The sequence below is a fragment of the Drepanopeziza brunnea genome (assembly GCF_022702325.1).
Source record: "Drepanopeziza brunnea f. sp. 'multigermtubi' strain 214-2 chromosome Unknown ctg5, whole genome shotgun sequence".
Taxonomy (NCBI): Eukaryota; Fungi; Ascomycota; class Leotiomycetes; order Helotiales; family Drepanopezizaceae; genus Drepanopeziza; species Drepanopeziza brunnea.
The window spans coordinates 1896131-1915582 of NW_027094068.1; the positions used below are offsets into that span (position 1 = coordinate 1896131).

The 19452-nt window shown below is 50.1% G+C and overlaps 5 protein-coding genes across 5 annotated transcripts; 2 read left to right on the forward strand and 3 right to left on the reverse strand.

Moving 5' to 3' along the window:
• Window positions 1–4660: 4660 nt before the first annotated feature.
• On the reverse strand, window positions 4661–5582 carry L3040_003859 (uncharacterized protein; the record flags this gene model as incomplete). The annotated part of the gene is made up of 2 exons (XM_007294963.1): window positions 4661–5202; window positions 5315–5582. 2 exons carry the CDS (start codon window positions 5580–5582, stop codon window positions 4661–4663), a joined length of 810 nt encoding a protein of 269 aa, XP_007295025.1.
• A 654-nt stretch (window positions 5583–6236) lies between these two features.
• Window positions 6237–7907, reverse strand: L3040_003860 (uncharacterized protein; the record flags this gene model as incomplete). Its single annotated transcript, XM_066156569.1, has 6 exons — window positions 6237–7292; window positions 7340–7413; window positions 7466–7553; window positions 7614–7642; window positions 7694–7766; window positions 7827–7907. The coding sequence occupies 6 exons, from the start codon at window positions 7905–7907 to the stop codon at window positions 6237–6239; spliced, it is 1401 nt and encodes a 466-aa protein (XP_066012149.1).
• A 2799-nt stretch (window positions 7908–10706) lies between these two features.
• L3040_003861 (uncharacterized protein) lies at window positions 10707–12195 on the forward strand (the record flags this gene model as incomplete). Its single annotated transcript, XM_007294961.2, has 5 exons — window positions 10707–10904; window positions 10965–11069; window positions 11127–11351; window positions 11436–11578; window positions 11649–12195. The coding sequence occupies 5 exons, from the start codon at window positions 10707–10709 to the stop codon at window positions 12193–12195; spliced, it is 1218 nt and encodes a 405-aa protein (XP_007295023.2).
• A 2639-nt stretch (window positions 12196–14834) lies between these two features.
• L3040_003862 (uncharacterized protein) lies at window positions 14835–15895 on the forward strand (the record flags this gene model as incomplete). Its single annotated transcript, XM_066156570.1, has 3 exons — window positions 14835–14940; window positions 15013–15356; window positions 15473–15895. The coding sequence occupies 3 exons, from the start codon at window positions 14835–14837 to the stop codon at window positions 15893–15895; spliced, it is 873 nt and encodes a 290-aa protein (XP_066012150.1).
• A 39-nt stretch (window positions 15896–15934) lies between these two features.
• Window positions 15935–16379, reverse strand: L3040_003863 (uncharacterized protein; the record flags this gene model as incomplete). The annotated part of the gene is made up of 3 exons (XM_066156571.1): window positions 15935–16171; window positions 16234–16309; window positions 16366–16379. The coding sequence occupies 3 exons, from the start codon at window positions 16377–16379 to the stop codon at window positions 15935–15937; spliced, it is 327 nt and encodes a 108-aa protein (XP_066012151.1).
• Between the last annotated feature and the right edge of the window lie 3073 nt (window positions 16380–19452).

Here is a 19452-nt window from a genome sequence, read left to right on the forward strand (position 1 = left end):
CAAGTGTTTTAAAAAGTGCATTGAGTCCACTTTGCTATCTAAACTAAGTCCGAAGTTTATCAATTTACTTTTCATTATTCGAACTCTTAACGATGAATCTTATCATATGAGCTAGCATTATATAATGCATAATATCGTCCCGGTGCCACACAATTAAAGGCACTAAAGCACTCGCTATGTCTGTCTTAGAAAATCTCATAAAAGTACGAATGAATAGAGCTGTATGCTAATTGTCTAAACTATTGCTACTTTATTAACAATACAACGACGAAAATCCCACTATAATGCGACTACTCATACTTTATGATATCCACTCTTACATGTCTTAAAGCGTAGTAAATGAAACATTGCGTATTACTTCCTACGACCGCTTTATTGCTATATCGGTCATCCGGACCATAGTAAACGAGTTTATAAAGTAACTTCTGCTAAATAAAAGCAACAAACAGAATGGTGCAATGCTGAATTTGTCTTTTGCAATAGTATGTTTCTTAGTTCGCTTCTCAATAGCCAAAAACAAATCTATAACCGATAAGCAACGAGCAAGAACCAAACGACTAAATACGATTTCCTTATTCGATGATAACATTGTATCAGACTCTGATCCTATATAACGAACGGGAAAAGCGAATTCAAAAAGTCCCACAAAGTCTTCAAGTGATTTGTTTATGGTGTAATTGTGCAGCACCAGCTATTTTAAAAACCCGAAGTGTCTCTCAAAACCAATGCGTTTCAGAGGATATAGCAGCCACGATTTAGCATTCTCATCTTCTCGTAGCCAAAAAGGCTTACTTTGCTGCGAGTCTACCTCTAGCCTTATCACGAAAACCAAAGACACTCTTTTAAGCAACTTGGGTGCGAAGCTTAAAGACATCTACCAAATCGACGACATTTGCTTTGCTGATAGTGATTCCCATGCGCCACTCCTTTTGTCCAATTAGTGCTCCTTTCTGACTCACCGAAAGCTTGGCAGTCATTTTGATGGAACAGGTGACATTAGCAAGGGCAGAATCACTATAGCGTGCAAAGAAGTCGGAGAATGACTTCCATAGTTCTTCAATGAGGTCTCCATCCTCTTCGCTGACAACAAAGATGTACTCCTTGTCTTCCTTTGCAGGATTGAAACCGCATCTGCTCCACTAATATTTGTCGTCTGAGGCAAGACCAGGATCCTCGAATGTCGGCTTGATTCCCTGGTTGAAAAGGTTTGTCTCGAGGGTCTCTACAAGCCAATTTAGGACTCCACAAAATACCCCAGTCTTGCCAAAGTTGTCGAATGTGTCGTGATGCAAAACCACGTCGGGTATGATTGTAGTTCTACCTGGGTTTTCTGCTGGTTGAGGGCTCTTCAGATGTATACGTTCCGTCAATCGCAATCGAAGCTCCTCTTTGCGGACACGCATGGCCACATCCCGGAATCTTTCTGTCAGGCTGCGTCCCTCTTTTTTTCCTTCTCCTTTAACGATAGTCTCTCTATCTCTCGTCGAAGCAACTGGATCTTCCTGGCCGAAGTTCTAGCTCCGTGTCTTGATCCTCCGGATTTCGTGGCGGTGTTTGCCGCAAGGTCTGGAGTCGCTGCTCTGTTTTGTTATACTCGGCTCCTCGTAGGAGTTGCTTGTTGGGAGTCGCTGCTCTGTCTCGTCAGGTTCGGCTCCTCATAGGAGTTGCTTGTTGGGAGTCGCTGCTCTGTCTCATCATATTCGGCTCCTCGTAGGAGTTGCTTGTTGGGAGTCGCTGCTCTGTCTCATCATATTCGGCTCCTCGTAGGAGTTGCTTGTTGGACCACGACTTCGCAGCCTCCGAAACCCTTGCGCGACTCCCATGTCCCTCCCTCCGCGCAATGGAAGCACCGATTCTGAGAATTGTCGGCGTCCTGTTAGGCACACCAAGAAGCTTACAGCACTTTGTCAATTCTGGATAATTGAGATACTTGAAAGCTAGGTGCAACTCTTCTTTCATAAAAGGGGGTCAAAAGATAACCCATGCCATATTGAAAGGAGGTGAGTAGATGTAACCTGGTCCGGAATTTTTGCCGCGATGGTTCGTTTGAGTGGCGTCTTCGACGACCGAACAAGTGCTGAATGCGAGGGTGGTATGGTTTCAATGTTATTAACCAGTCGATTTATATCTAGATGAGCGTTAGTCAATATCTGAATAAGAAGGGCAATGAAATAGATATACCGATGTCTGGGGAGTTGGGCGCACCCATTGCGGTAATGCTGCAAGCAATAGATATTACCCACCTTAGCAGTCGTCCTCTCGCTCATCCCCAAATCGCAGGATGTCTTTCTTTCACGGAGGAGTCCTTTGAGGAAGCTTCAAATGATACTGGTTAGCAAAGAGCGTTAAATCTCCTCCAGAGCTGTGAAGTGCTTACCCTTGATCTGTTGGTATGATACTAAAGGGCGTGCACACGTTAAGGCCTTTCGAATTTTCTGGTGGTTGGTTTAGTATTTCAACCTTGTACTAACAAAGGGAGGATAGATATAGAAGGCTATACCAACTGCCAAGCATCCCGTCGGGCTTATTCGCAACGGGGATTGCGATCCCATCATTCGGATTCATAACTGGGTCTATATATGGTGACCTCGTGCAACGCGTATGCAATGTATAAACAGCACACCATACTGGTATCCGAAACTGGAAGCGGCGGTTGCGGCTAGGATGGCCTGGTGTGTAAACGACTGGACGGACATTATGGTGGTTGGCGAGAACCAGTTGGCATCAGGTGGGTTGTTGAGGTATTGGAGACCTTATCAGTAATAATATCCAATTCCAGTCTATTGCTCGAGCAAACCGTGATCAAAAAGATGAGGATAGCGACAGTAATCATGAATTCCAAGGAACCCAAGGAATAGAGGCGATGCGGGTTTGTATCTTCCTTCCGACCCGGGAGATTTTGTTATCGGAAGAAAGACAAGTAGGTAATTTGGGTGAGGAAGAACGTATATATAGTGCCGAATCGCGGCTTTGTAGCTGTTTTACAATTCACCCAAAGCGACAATATCAGACTAAAGGCCACCAGCTGAAAGCGAACTCTAGAACATAGTGATTACATATAACCTATACTAGTATACCGTATTCTACTGTCTAATAATCTAAAGCGGAAGGATATAATCCCAAGCTTCGCTGTATCTGGTGAGGTTCATGAGATTAAAACAGGAGAGATGGGCCAGAAGCCTTCTTATACCCGCCACACGTGCTTTGCAATCAATTTCCAGTTTTCATCAAGTTAGGAAATATGGAAAAAACTCCAAGCAGTGCTGGTACAAGCAGATTGTTCCCGTTTCCCCTCAAAGGTATGATATCACAATATGTACAATCATCGATCCCAACCTCACTCTCCAGTCCCTGCCTCAGCTCCGCGTCCCCTCTTCGTCTCCAACGACCAAGACCCATCCAGCTGGGAAATCTGCCCCCTATACTGCTCGTTCGCAGCCCCCCCCCCTCCGTCTACCAGAACCTCTCTCTCGAAGAATCCTCACGTCCACCAGAGAACTGTTCTCAGGCTGCTCTGCATCTATCTCTCTTGATGAATTCCGGACGAGCCAGCTACACATACGCAATGTGTATCCATCGACAGTCTAAAACTCCAGCCTAACCCGAAACATCGCGTTCCCGCCTACGGTATACGGTATCACCCGCTGTTTGACCATCCCCATCCCAACAAAGGAGTAGTCGGCGGAGGGAGATGTGGCTAAATCGTAATCGCCAGCAAGCCCGGCTGCCCATTTGCTTCTTCTCGCCCTCAAGCATCTACCTACATCCCGGCATCCTCCGCCTTCCCAGCCCTCCGAGGTGCAACGCCCTCGAGCCAACATCGCACACTGCACGTAGCAGGCAGAGCATAGCATCAACAAACACTGTCTCGGCCCTACTCGCGCACTCGGTAAATCGAGCGAAAACACCACTCCGCTTCATCCTAGACTGTACAGGATATCAAGAAAGGCAATCGACCAGTTTCTCTATCCTGTTTTACCCCCCCGCGTTGTACCCGCCCAGCCCCTTCGTGCGTGGTTTTCCGTGTTTGGATGATTGAAAACTCAGCGTGTACATACGAGGGGGTTCCACTGATGTGTTGGTTATCTTGCTTCTTTGTACCTTGCTGACTCTGTTCTTGTGCGATACAAGCATATATATGTGTATGTATGTATATATATATATATATATATATATACGACCAGGTTCTCATCCGAGTACATATACGGGCGGTAACAAATCGTCACTAATCACCGCTACTCGCTGCTGTCAACGCGTGCTTGACCCCTTCGGTACTTGATATCAACGATATGTAATTCTTGAATCGTCTCTGCCTGGCGTGTTTCGGCTTGACTACCGTCGCTAATCGAGAGCCGCTGGACTAGACCTGATGCAGATCGACCTTCAGAACGCAAGCTTGGTGTCGATGTGAATAGAGTGTGTGTTCGGATCCGTGGCCGCCATATATTCGTCATCTAGCCGTGCAGGTCAGATAGCTCTACCATTCAAGTATATTCTTATCCTATCCTGCCGTAGTCACAACAGCGAGTTGGTCTCCTGCGAAGCACCGTCCCGATTATGAATTCAAAGTTTTCGAAGTGCTTGTCTTGCTTGCTTCGCTAAATATGTACTGCTTGCATCGCTAAGCCCAGCAAGCTTTCGACGCTCAGCGGCTGACGCTTCACTTTTCCAACAGACCCATCAAGCGCTTAAAACATCCCGGAGTGGCATCCCCAGGTCCAGGGAGGGGCACAGGCCCGAAACCAATGCCCGTCCTCCCGCTCTTCGCCTCGTCGTGTTGGCTCTTGCTCGCCGCTCTCCTCATTCCCCACCAGTTCATCAGATACCATCGAAACTTCGGATCCTCCGAGACCAGGCATTGGCCCCCCCACGAGATATCCATGAAGTATCTATGCGTGCACTCTGCCCGCGTCACCCAGCGGTACTTCAGTCGCTGATTCTCCGAGCGCAACCCCACCGCCCCCTGGTGCTCGTCGCTGACCTGAACCTCAAAGTCATACCTCGAGACCGTCGCGCTCGGATACACCGGACATGTGTTGACCCTTCGCGGTTCGCCTATGGGCGGCATGATGCGGGTGACTTTCAGCCCGGTCAGCTCCCAGACGATACGGACGAGGCCGTGAAGAGCGGTCTCGTCGGTGACCTTGGTGGCCGCGCCAGGAACGTCCCATCTATAGGGCGATTTTGCTTTTGCGAAGTGGGCTGGTCAGTCACGGTTCCGTCTCTCATTTTCTCTGGAGAACAGGATCAAATATATTTAGGGGTGCTTTAGGACAGTTGCAGATAAGAGATGGCAGGCTGCTCCTTCACCTACTATCAGCAGGTTGGACGAGGAGGAGTTTGTTGTCCGAAGACAGGATGACAGCGCCGACATGGATGCACTCCGGCCCGGCTATCGAGTCTTGAAAAGTTGGATCGGCGAATTCCTCCAGGCTGGAATCGTAGGTGATTTCCGAAGGTATGGATGAGTTTGATGAGGATGCTGAATGGATCGACGCTGATGGCAACGGTGGTGCAGAACAAAACGATTGCGTTGAACTGGACGGTGATGAAAATAATCGTTTCGATGCTGAATTCCCCATAGCTATGACTGTCCGAGATATCCGGGAATGATAGGATAATAGTATACTGATGATCAGATCTTGGTATTAGTAATATTGATGTGGTGAAGAGATACAAAATGATTGACAAGCGGAGGAGCTCGTCGCTTTGCCTATGCTAATTAGCAGCCATTTCTCCTGGGTGGCAGTTGCTTCTGATGAGGATCATACTGAGAGGGCGGATGCTGGGGCCCTGGGATGCGGTGTGCCTTCCTCTTCGGGAGGTCATTTCATGAATCTCGGAACAACGGTCGATTGATTTCCGGCTGGCGAGGAAAGCTCAAGGAGCCCTAAATCAGCCTATGTTTTTAACCTCGCAGCTTGGTTTCGATGTAATAGCAAGGTAAACAGACAGGGAGCTGAGTAAAACTCCCTGGAAGACACGGACGGTATGGTGACAATTGTTGTTAACAGTCCAAATTCAACACTAATATTGATTTATGCTTTTTTTTTTCACAGGAAACAAGTTTTTGAACTCTAGAGGAAGGTATGTCCACGGTTCATGATGCGAAATTAATGAAGCTGATTCTTGGCTATATTATTTATATATATATATTTGGAGGGAGACAGAGTACACTTCCGCTCCATCTCGGAATAAACATTTGTAAACCATCGATTCGCCAGTTTTTGATTTACCTAGGCAGAAGCAGGCTTGCACCAAACCATCAAGTGTCTCCCAGGATAATACGGCGTGAAGCAGTCTCTCCACTTCAAGTCCTCCTCCGTTTTACCATCAAGGCTCATCTCAAAGCGTCTCAACATAGTAGCGAAGGCAATGTACAGCTCACACCATGCCAAGTTGACTCCAAAACAGCTTCGTGGTCCCCGACTGAACGCCACGAGATTTTTATCCAGGTTCTTAGTATCGGTAGCAAGCCAGCGGCATGGATCGAATGTCGATGGCGAGGCGAAAATTGCATCGGATTGATGGACGAAAGGGGCGGCCATGCCAACGACGGTGCCGCCTGGGATTGATACCCCTGAGATGTTTGCGCCCTTGGTCGGAACGACTCGGAGCAGTGGCGAAGAGACTCCGGGTGATACGCGGAGCGATTCTTTGATGGTGGCTGTCAGGAGGGGGAGGGTTTCGAAGGCCTCGAAGGAAGGTGGGCGATCGATGTTTGGCCAAACAGTCAGAACTTCGGCTCGGAGCTTCTCGTATAGAGTATGCTGATTCAGGATGTGGAAATGGCCGGTCATGAGGCTATCGGCCACGGTCAGACCACCAGCGAATACCATCGTCAGGGCCTCTTCACACAGGTACGTTGCACTTGGGACGGGAAAGCCTCTGTGTGCCCCTGGATCCAAGAGTCGGTGGTAGATGGTTGGGTGAGGTGCGTCTTGGAGGCTGGATGGGTCGCTTACCACATCCCGGACTTGCTTGCCGATGATTTCTTGAAGATGTATCAGACCGGCGGTCTTCGGTGATGCTCTGACAGCCAACCAAGGCGGAAGGGAAAGCAGTGTCTTGCGGAATAGTGGAAAGTTCTTGAAGATGAAGAAGGTCGGGAGGGCTGCATCCATGGCTGTCACGAGAGGAGCCCGGAAATCGGCTTCCTCCATGGCGTGGACAGATTTCCCAAAGCAGAACTCTTGCACAGTGTCGACTGTGAAACATCGGAAGGCGAATAAGAGGTCTGCTGATTTGCCGGATGCATTGTTCTTCTCGAGGAGCTCGGTAAGTTGATCAACCTAGTCGAGTCAGTATTCTGGATTGGCCAGTGTCTGTTTCTAAGTACTCGCATTTCGTCTGACGAGGCCCTGCAAGTTAAGGATGGCTCTGCGAGAAAAGAGAGGCTGGAGCACGTCTTTCCTTTGCTTCGATTCAGCGTAGGTCAGAAGCCCGAAGGAGGAATGGTCTTCACCGAAAGACTCGTATAGTAGCCGATCCTTGTCCCATCTTGCGGAGGCGTTGTAGATGTCATGGTATGCTGAAGGATTGGAGAAGTGAAGCTGTCACAGCAGTCAGTCAGTAAATGCATTCGCGGAGCTTTACCCAGCATCGACTCGTACCTCGTTTGGTGCTATACGAATTACATCACCTGGCTCTATCAGTTCAAGCTCTGGCAGAGTGAAGAAACCTGGATACTCACCATACTGCTTGTGTAACCGTGCCAGAACATCAGTCATTGATTCCTGAGTAACGACCTCGACGTAGGTCTTCCACTAGGACGTAGCCCTCGCAGCCAGCGGTCCTGGAAAGTTGCGCAAGGGGTGAAAGAACACATTGTAGGCCAGGATGCCGAGTTTCAGGGAAAGCGACGACAGGAGCACCGTCCACAAGGCGAGACCGGTTGAGACAGCCATGTCTCTCGTCGCTAACCACACAGCAACTAATGGTATCACAGGGGTTGTGATGCAATGCAAGTACTGGATACGTATTCTTTGGTATGAGTGTAATCGGTTAGTTTTGCATACCTCTGACTGAGTGGAAAGGTAGCTAGCTACCTATATAACTCCTGAGGGACGAACGGAGTTGCAAACAGACAACCACATGGTCTGACCTTAGTAGGTCGCTTGTGCTGTGCTACCACACCTATGGTCTGACATGCTGCTCGCACAGCAGCCAATCTCGCTTAGCTCTATTGGCGTTCACGTGTTTGCAATTCCAAGTCCAAGTTACAAAGGTTACCAAAGTTACTGAAGTTTCACAACGTTCCAGCGCTCTTGCAACGTTCAGTTCCAACCGCAATAGTGCGGGTACAAGGACACCGTATGGCCGTTGTGGGTGTACAGAGAGTTGTGAAAAGCCGCGAGGATGTTCAGGGGTAAAAGAATCGCATTGGGATCAAGGTAAGGTAAGATACTGAATAATGGCAGAATGCTTGCTGCTACGCTAGTAGAGGCAGGCATCCGCGTTGAATGAATGGATCTAAAAAGGCATTATGTGGTACAATCGGCGGTACATAAGTATCTGGTTTCAAGTAAACAAGTGTGCTGCTCGCGGTTACGATGCTGATTCAAGATTCAGGTAGGAATTCGGGAGTCCGAGTTGTGACTGTCGGATGATCACTTGCTCTTGGCGCTAGATGTGCTATTCTATAAGCCAGAACGTTCGGTCTCATAGATCTGTTATCGGAAGCAATATCACCAGGAACAGCATCGCTCCACGAAACATTACGACGTGCCAGTTCATTGTCGCTGGTGTAACTTTCTGAGTCGTGGGGAAGAATGCACATCGCCAGACCACGAGGATGAAGCACACGGCACAAGTGTTGACAGAGATACCCGCATGGCTGAGGGACCACTGCATCAACGCTGGTCCGGCGGTGGAATAATATATCGGGAATCTAAAACTGTGTCTGGGGACTTTCTCCCCCCAGAGATGTCTTGAGGGAGCCGAGTCGCTGAATATGGGAGGTAACAGCTGAGTATATTGCACATACACGGCGTAACGGCATAGGATCATGACGAAGGCGGCGGAAGATCAGAGAAAGGAGGCTTCCCATGAAGGACACTCCTTGCGGGTTCCTATTATCCCAGATTCATATACTCGGTGAACAAAGCCTTTAGCGAATTTCTGGGGGCCAAGCCTCACGCCAAGATCCACAGTAAAACGTAAGCGTCGAAAAAGCCGAGCACGTAAATTAGCAACAACAAGCCCCTTCACCGGTGGAAGACACTAATTAGCGAGGACGGTGATGAAGCAGATGCAGAATCCAACGATAACAATCACAAGAAGGGTTCCATGCCACCTCTCGAAGACATCCCCGTCGATGTTGAGGACAAACAGAACTTGGATCATGGTCTCTACCAGGAAGGTCAACGCGGCGAGGCGAGACCAGTCTGCCATCCCAGAGCAGCAGCAGCCTGTCTACTTTCAGTGGATAGCGCACGTGCCCGACGCATATTGACTTGCCGACAAGGGAGCTACGGAGCTTCTGGTAGCTGCGAGGCACAAGCTGCGAGACCCATGATGCTGACCACCACTCGGCGGAGCCTTGTGTGTTCGAGCCAATCGACAATTTTATACTTGCAATACGTGGTGTCTTACATGGGAGCCATCTCAGCGATGCTCGCGGACACAAACGTGTAACCTGCTCAAACAACCAGGTGGGTACCCCTATGATAAACCTGCACTACCTCCGTTGAAGAGACCAAAGAAGCGCGTCCTGTTCGTTTCTGCCAGGACATTTTCCCAGAATTCTCCGATTCGCTTGTGCCCACATCAAGGCGATTCCCCACGTGCTCATTGACAACGTGCAAGCAAAGCCCAGAGTAGAGATGGAACGGAAGTTGCGCTATGCCGGCAGTTGAGTTGGCTCTGATTCGATCTGGTGTGTGTCACGGTAGCACTAGGTCACACGTTGAGCTGTTGTGTTTTGCCCAGCCTCCGCATCTCCTCATCTCGTCTTTCTGCGTACCTCCATGGGGAAGGGAGAGTGGTTCGAAGCCGTCGTGGAGGGGCTCATAGCGCCTATTGCGAATTGCATGATTTTCGCTCTTGCGGTGTTCGAGATCCATGATGGGCTGACTGGTTTGTTGACGTGGTCATCCAAGAATGCTCATGAGAGTATGGACACAGCTAGTACTCAGACCGGCAGGTCGGCGACCCGGCGAAATGGTTTCGCACCGAGGACAAGATCGAAAATGAGAAATGTGAGAGAATGCAACATGTAGGAAAGGTCAAAGTTGAGAGCCATGAAAACAGCTGGCGCAAAAGTACGCGGGTGGTTGCATCGAAAGAGACTGACCTGCCGACTCCAAAGGCAGCCAAAGCCGGCCTCGCTTCACCCTGTGTGCCTAAGCAGTGTTTCCGTACCACCTAGCGTTTGAATTCACCTCGAGGATATCATGTTGCCCAACGCTATGAGTAATCACCTAGATTCGATCCATCCCCGAGTGCTCTTCAACGACCTTGGCAACTCGCAAACCCACCTCCAAGTCAGAGTGTACTGCTCAGTTCGGGCAGCGTGATACCAAAACGTCCTCTCACGTGTTCTGCTCCGCCATACCTCAGAGCCATACCTTGAGAATTTGAAATCCACGAGTCTGCACTCACGTCTCAAATCCACGGTCCCAACCCCAAGATCACATTTGGGTGTCTCCGGGCTCTCATCACGCTCAAGGGTCTAGAGGATCTCAGGAAGCTGGCAAAAGCCAGCTATGGCTTTTAATGGGAGCAGAGAGCTTCTCCCCGGACGGTCGGCTCCACTGGCTATCGTCTCTGCTTCAGACCAAGGTGGTGTTGTGGTGCTAGCAGCGGCGCTAGGCCTGGCGCTTGCTCTCGTCTCAATCCTCATCCGTGTTTCCATCTCAAGAGGAATTCGATCGGCAGCCGACTTTGCCGCCGCGACCGCCATGGTAAGCTTTCTCTCGTGCGATCTCGGCTTCGCTCCTGGCTGCTGACAGACTGCAATCCAGGTGTTCTCGGTTCTGCAAGCAAGCGCGGTCTTTTTCTCCGTCTCCCACGGATTCGGCAAAGCCATCGACGACATCCCCTTCAGCTCCTGGGTGCAGGCGGAGATGGTAAGTCCCCTTTCCGCTGGCTCCATCTTGGTTTGGGAAAGTTAGCTCATGAGATAGGCAATCTACATCAGCGAGATTCTATACCTCGTCACCCTCTGGACGACCAAGTGCTCGGTGGCGCTGTTGTTTACCCTGCTATCACCTGACAGAGGTCACAAGATAGCTTCAAACGCCATCCTGGCCGTATCCACGCTGTTCATGATAATCTCGGTCCTGATGGTTGCGGTTCGCTGCGATATTGCCCACCCGTACCTGGTTTCGCGGCAGGCATGTCCTAACTTGGTAAGTTATTCATGATCCCACCCAACCACCCACCCACCTACTCTGCTAGAACGTTTCCTGATATATACATGTACATGACTGTAGTTCTCTCGCTGGCAAGCCATTGCAGGCATGGACATCACCACCGAGATATGCCTCTTCTCAATCTCCACCTCCATGATCAGCAGCCTGCGGCTCTCCCTCAAAAAGAAGGCGATGGTCGATTTCGCCTTTGGGTTGCGCCTCCTGTAAGTCCCTCCTTACCTCCTCCGGCCGCCTGCGCCTCCACAATCACCTTGCCAATCTCTGCCGGCACAGGATCATCGTCCCCGCGATACTCCACCTCGTCAGCATCCCGGCCGCCCTCAACTCCCCGGACTCAAATACCAAGGGCGTCTTGACCGTCACCTACATGCAGATCGAGCTCAGCGGCGCCATCATCGCAGCCACCGCGCCCTGCCTGCGCCCGTTCACGAGAGCCTTGCGTGCGCATCACAGGGCGCCTGCATCGGCGCGGAAGTCGAGCCCGGGTAACAGCGGCTGCGGGATGCGCACCTGGTTGCCTCCGGATCCGGATCGGGGCAAACGCGCGAGGGGGGATCCACGTCGGCTGACTCCCTCAGAGAGACGAGGCCGGGAGGGAAGCAGTTGGATGCAGTGCCCGGCCACGCGGTGGGATCACACGGAGCATCATGCCGTTGTGGTCGCCGGACACGAACGCGGCTGCCGCGCGGCGCCGCGCTCGGAATGTGGCCGGATGGTTATCGAGAAGGAGAGTCGGTGGGCGGTTGACTTTGAGACGAGTGAGATGGGGGGTGCGGAGAAAGATGATGGCCGGGATAGGCGGCTGTCTCTCCCGCTGTGATTTTTGCTGTCTGTAGGATTCTGTATGTATGATATCGGGCTGCCACCAGGTTCTTCACGAACTTCTGTGTATCTCAATACATAAATGGAGAGGCCTCGGTAGAGATTGAGATTCTTGGACGTTGTGCACCGCTAATGCCGATGTTGTTTTTGGGTATCGATCTCGGTTCCGGCTGGCTCGGCGAAGAAGCCTTCTCCGATATGCTCTCCGTTTGAACCCGACACCGCAGAGGTTTCAACCTCTGCTAACCTTCCAGACACTTCTCTCGAATTTTTCTCTTCCTTCTGCATCCACCGAGAATCCCATCCCAGTCCCCACACACACATATATGTATATGCAGAGCAAAACACACGCGGGATGACCAGCAACCTGGGGATCCAGAGAGACAGAGACTAGGAAGCCCTCTCCCTCTCGAGAAGACTTGTATTTGCGTTAAAAAAAAAGGTCGAGGTTCCAAGACCGTGATGACCGACTCATCCGTCATCCCATCACCAGCTACGTAAGCTGAGGTACCCACGTGATGCCCAAGTACAAGACAAGACCGGTCATCTCTATACGTATGAAAAAATGTAAATCTCTGAGGCTGTGCTGTCTTCTCTTCTCTCCTTGTGCGACGGATGGACGCGTTCAGTTGAACGGGGCAGGTATCCTTCTCACTTCAGTTGACTGTCGCGGCTTGCATAGATAAGGTAGATAGGCTTGTGGATATCTAGCTGACGGAATACCGCTTTCGCTGCTGACCGCGTCGCCAGTCGGTTGGATACGGCGTGCGCTTGGAAATGCGGAGGTGGTTCTGCGGGATATAGTGGAGAGTTTTGCGAAGGAGAAGCAGAATGGATTGTTTCAGTGCCGGGCCCAGACTTTGGTGTGGTGACGGGAGGTCTGCCCACGTCGATAGTTAAGCGAGCGGAGGCACGTCTACCGGTACGTCTACCGACGTTGAACGCTTGGACCGCGGGGCAGGATATTGGTGCTCGTCAAGAGAAATTGTTCGTTGATATAGAGCTGATAGATGTGCGATGTATAGTTAGTATATTTGTTCTTATTTATATATATATATGTATGTATACATATATACATATATACGCAGTATATATATAAATATCTTAATCTAAAAAAGTTCTCCCTAACCGGACCTGCCGACAACTAGTCCCCATCCTGCCGGTTTCAGACAGACGAGGGTGAAGATTCGCGGGTCTCGATGGGTGGGCAACCCGCTCGTGAACCCGGCTGCTTTTCCGGCTTTTTTCACCTGTGCCTCTCGCTGACCAGAGGTCTCCCACCGGCACGGAGGGTCGATTTCAGAACTGTTTCCGACAGATAAGACGTCTCCCTGCGTACGCTCACCAGCAAAAACAGGACCCCTCCGCAAGCAGGAGCCCACCCGTGTGCGAGGCGACGAAAAAGTCTATATACTACTTTCTTGGTGCCAGTCCAGGAGGAAGTCAAGACGTCTGCCGTGATCGAGATGGATGCTTCCTTCCACGAACTCTCTAGGGTCCCGGTACGTACTACCTACGTACTACGTACTACGTAGCTCGTCCAATCTCGAATTACGTAGCAGTAATATCGAGCCAGCCAGCAAATTTCCAAGAGAAATTAGCGATCTATATTCTATTCTATCCTGCGTATTCTATTTTATTCTATAAATAGTGTTCGGTACTGCTACGCACCGCTCCCGTACCGTACCGTACCGTACCGTACATGCAGAGGATTTCGAGGTGTACGTACGGACACCCAGCCCGTCGCTCCTTCCTGCCAACCCCCCAAACTCGTCAGCAGTCACGTACTGACGACGTACTACGTACTTACCGACTACTACTTATCGAAGCGTCAGCCCAGCTCCAGCGCCCGAATGCGGGGTTCCCGCGCTGCAATCCGCAAGCAGCTAGCCTACCCGCCAAGCGAGCGTCGAGCCAGGATCCCCCGCGGCGGGCAGATCTGAAGATGAACGACTTCTCGCCTGCATCGCCTGCATCGCCAGATCCCCGGTGGGGGCGTGATGATCGCATGCATGGGAAGGGATACTCTAACCTCTAAGTAACTTTCTCCCTAGACCTTCAAAGGCTCAAGCTGCTCTAGTTGCTCCAAGCTGCAAGCACGAGATGCTAGGGGGGAGATGGCGTGGCATGGAATAGCGTGTCAGCATATGCCTGTACATCTTCGCCAAGGAGACAGACGAGGACGCTTGATTGGTGCCGCATCACTTGGGGACCTGGGCAGTGAGTAAGATGAGTAATACAACTTGGATATGTAATATACTCTGTATACTTACGTAGTATGTACTAAGCACGAGCTGAGCGTAAGAGACGAAGACAACAATAGATCAAGGAAAAAGCCTAAACGGAAGGTACAAACAAGGGAGTCTAGTCTGAGTAGTCTCACTTCCCTAGCCTGCAGGCGGGGGACCAACGACCTTATATTCCTTCTTCCCCTCCCACCCCGTTCCATCCTTCCCTCCATCCATCCCATTCAAGTTCAACCTCCCCCTCCATCTCCAACAACTCCCCCTCCCCCTCTCTCGTCCACGCTCAACAATTTGCAAGCACGACAACCTGCATCCATCGCTGACCCCGTCCGTATCTTGATCCTTGACCCTCGACCCTCGATCCTCGACCCGGACCCAGTCTTCATTCATCATGCAACTCAAGCACCTCCTGCCCGGCGCGCTCGCAGCCGTCGCCGCAGCTGACAGCCTGATCGAAGTCCTCGCTGAACAGAACTCCACCCTCTCTTCCCTCAATGGCACGTATTCCATCTCCCTCCCCCGCTACCGCTCTCCCTTCCACTACCGCAACCCCACCTAACACTTCCCAGCTCTCCTCGCTACGCAGCCCAACCTCGTGAACACTCTCGGCTCCGCACAAAACATCACCATTCTCGCGCCCAGCAACGACGCCCTCGACGCTTTCTTGAAATCCCCGGAGGGAGCTTCCGCTGCGGCCAGGCCTGATCTTGTCGGCGCCTTGCTCACCTACCACGTCCTGAATGGCACCTACAAGGCTTCGGCGTTCACGAACACGCCTCAGTTCTTGCCGACGCTGCTAACGAACTCGAGCTTTGCGAATGTGACGGGCGGACAGGTCGTCGACGCGAGGTTGAGAGGGATTACTGCGAGTATCTTTTCGGGGCTCTTATCAGATAGCAATGTCACCACGGCTGTAAGTTCTGTCGCTCAGCATGGCGATCCTTTCGGGTGCTACGCGCCCTCTTCCCGCCTCACGACCTTCCACCTTTCTCTTCTCCCACCTGTCTCACCCCTAGCTAACATCCCCAGGACGTCGAATTCGACGGCGGCGTCATCCACGTCATCAATGGCCTCCTCACCATCCCCCTCCCCGCCTCCGAAACCGCCACCACGCTGGAGCTGACCTCTCTCGCCGCTGCCCTTACCGCCACCAACCTCGTCTCGACCGTCGACAGCCTCTCCGACGTCACGATCTTTGCGCCCTCCAACGAGGCATTTTCCGCCGTATCCGGCAACCTGTCCACCGACGTCGTCTCGTCAATCCTGACGTACCACGTTGTGCAAGGCACCGTCGGCTACAGCAGCCTCCTCAGCAACACCACCCTTCCGACTGTCAACGGCGCCAACCTGACCATCACGGTCGTCGACGGTGCCGTGTTCGTCAACTCGGCGAGAGTTACCATTTCCGACGTGCTGATTGCCGGTGGCGTGGTGCACGTCATTGACAGGTGAGCTTTCCCCTACCCTCGTGGCCCTTCTTCCCCATGGTTGCTATGATCTCCTGTCTTGTTCCCCTTTCCACTCCCACGTCGCTAACGCGCCTCCCCTCAGCGTCCTGAACCCCAACAACACCAGCGTCGATTTGTCGTCGGCCCCGTCTCCGACCAACCCCCCGGCCACGGTCACCGGAGGCGCCGGCTCGATGCAGGCGGGCGCTCTCGGCATGGGGCTCCTGTTCGGCGCCGCCGCTGCTGTGGCCTTGATGGGAAACTTGTAGATGGGCTGTACCTGGACGCCAATATCATGAGATAATGGAAGGGTTGAGCATCGGATAGAGAAGAAAGACACACGTGATGAGAAAGATGGCCTGGTCCAGGCTTTGGCCTCTGGATGGATGACTGAAATGACGAGCGGGAGTATGTCGGTCTGTATACGGAGTCACTAATGTTCGGCTGCTGCATTAATATCAATTTATGGGTTACCTCTCTGCTCTCATGGTTTTGCCCCCTGAAATCTCGATACTTTCATGTTGACATGCATCTGATGGGATTGAAAAGGTGGTGCGTCGGCAAAGACGCATCTCGAGTTGGACATCCCATCTTTCCGAGCTCGTGAAAGCGGGATCGATTAAAGCGTCATGAGGCCATAAGGCAGAAACAGGCATACACGCATAACACAGCCTCCTTCGCCACTTCTTCCGCCACCTTTTCCGCCACCTCTCTCGCCACTTTTCCCGCTACTTCTTTTGCCGTTTGACTTAAAGCAAATTCAACGAAATGAAAACTATTTTTAGCTTTTTATAATACCAAGCACGTGCGCTCGACTTCTTTTACGTTACTTTTATTTTTATTTATTTAATTTAGCTGATTATAAGCTATTTTAGCTTTTTATCGATAACGTGTATTAATTTCGAAATAAACTACTACTTATATTGAAAAAGCTTTACGTTTATTGTTACGTCACGTGTTGATTCGAGCATGCACGTAAGGCTCTTCAAACTTCCGCTTTTAACTTTCTTTTTGTTACTATACGGTGCTAGCAAGCAGGCCTTGGTTAAAAGAATAAAGGATTAGTTAGCCGAAGCTAGCGGCCGCTTAACGAGCCTCGCACGTGATATTCGAATCAAATCAATCACGAGCGAAACTTTAAATTCGATTCGAACTCGAATTTTTATATAAAGTATCGGAGTTTAGCGACTTAGCCGATTCTATGAGCGCGTTTGTTAGTCAATCGTTTACGGAGTAGTAATGCAGGAATGATGTAGGCTATACCCGGTTGAGATTAGCTCCGTCGGAGGTTCGGCGTCCGAGTGGCTGTCTAATGCGTGTGTGCCTGTTTCTGCCTTATGGCCTCATGACGCTTTAATCGATCCCGTGAAAGCGGTATAAACTACTACTGTTTACGTAATCAGGGCAGGGTACCTCCTCCGCACTCGGGACAATCAAGATGATCGCTATCGCTATCGATATTGATCTTGCTTGAATTTGGACGGGGATTTGCGTCCGGCAGGGATCAGTCTATCCCCGTGGGGAGCGGGCCATCTTTTGCTGATTGTACGTCGTAGTTGTCGAAGGAGTAGGAAAGCGGCGATATGCAGCGGAATGATTTTGCACTTTGTTTTGTTTTTGAGAAGGTGGATGGATGGGGGGGGTGGTGGTAACCTGCTGGATCTGGGTCAGGTGTGTTTTTTTTGCTGCCCTGGTTTGTTGATATCTGTTTTTTTTCCCTCTGTCAAGAAGGTAGGGAGAGATGAGATGGGATGGTTTACGGAAAGGGAATGTTGATGATGATGAAGATGATGATGGTGAAGATGATATACGGGAGTGCAACACAATGTCTTGTAAGCCGAGCTCGGCGCTGGAAGATTTTCGTGGGGAGGGGAGGAGGAGGAGAGGGGAGTGGGGAGTGGGGAGTGGGGGGGGAGGAGGGGGCTACGTATCCTTGTCTTGCTTTCAGTTTGCCCAGTCTACGCACTAAGTACTGTACGGTAGGTTGTATTGTACTACTAATCGTCGGCTCGCTTAGGTGGGCCTCCTTTCATCCTTTCAGTCTTAGTCGGCATAAGCGATTGCGGATCGGAAGCGAATGCGGATTTTTCTTTTATTACTAGTTATTATATACAAAATACAACTTAAAATATTACTTTTTAATTCACAATCGTATAATTCAATTGTATTTTATTAATTATAAGCCGAAAACGCGTTTATATACCGATAGTTTGATATTTTAAATCGATGAAAAGCTTGCTGTTAAGCAGCAAGCTGAATTTTTTTCTGAATTTAGTGCAAAATAATAATGAATCACCGATAAAATTTAAAACAAAAATGCTAAATATCGTAAAGGAATCGATTTACGCAAAGCTAAGCGCGAGCGTAAAAAGATTATACGAAAACGCTGCAAGTTTAATTATTAAAAACGACGATTTAATACTTATTTTAATTCTCGATTCGAAAGAGATTTAGTAGATGCAACAACTTCTTCAACGTCAAATTTTGCGGCTTCGTAAAAAAAGTATTCCTCGACCAACTCTTTCTCAACTTGAACTTTTTTTCGATGATAATAATTTAATAATTATAACCGATACTATCGGAGACCCTTTTTTAAAGCAAAATATTATTCCTTTTCTTAGTATTAATATCGATAGCGATAGCTTTAATTTTGATAGTAATAGAGATTCAAACGATTCGTTGCGTAAGATAAAAGACGAATCAAATTCTAATAAAAATAATGATCGATGGTCAGATATTTTATCGGATAATACGATTTTAAATGTTTCGGAAGACGATATAATAGACGATTAATTATTCATGTAAATATTTCTTAATTGTAATAATAAATGCTATAGTATTAAAGAATTTCTAACATATTCGAAAAAATCCGCATTCGCTTCCGATCCGCAATCGCTTATGCCGACTAAGACTGAAAGGATGAAAGGAGGCCCACCTAAGCGAGCCGACGATTACGTACGTACGTAGTAGGTACCGGTACCGGGTAGTACTACGTACGTAGCTGGTAGGTGGGGGGGAGGGGGGGAGAGTGGGGGGCGCGAAGTGGGGGGAGGGGGAAGGGAATAATTGGGCATGAAACGACGGGCGACGGATTCCTGCTGACGTACGACGAGTATTTCTTCCCGCTGGGGACGAACAAACCTCATCCCTCTACAGTACCGGCACAGCTCATCAGCCAGCACCACCACAAATTGTTGGTCGGAACTTGTTTTACGCAGACAATCGATTCTTCGTGACAATTACGTGGCGGATTGTTTCGGCGTCGGTCGATCGCTGTCGGTCGCGGTTGCTTTCCTCCTGCCTCGACCTCCGTACCTACCTCCGTACCTACCTCCGTACCTACGTACCTCCGTACCTCCTCTACCGGTTTATTCAGTGTTGTGGTGGCTGGCAGCTTCCTGGATAGGTCAGAGTGATCGGTCTCACCTCACTTGTGTCACGTCACGTCCGGTAGGATTGGATGCTTTTCCTTCCGTTCCCTGGTGCAGTTCACCTTCCCATCTTCCTTCCCATTCGCTTCTCTTCGTCACTGTCACTTTCCTTGTTTCGTGTTGTTCCCGT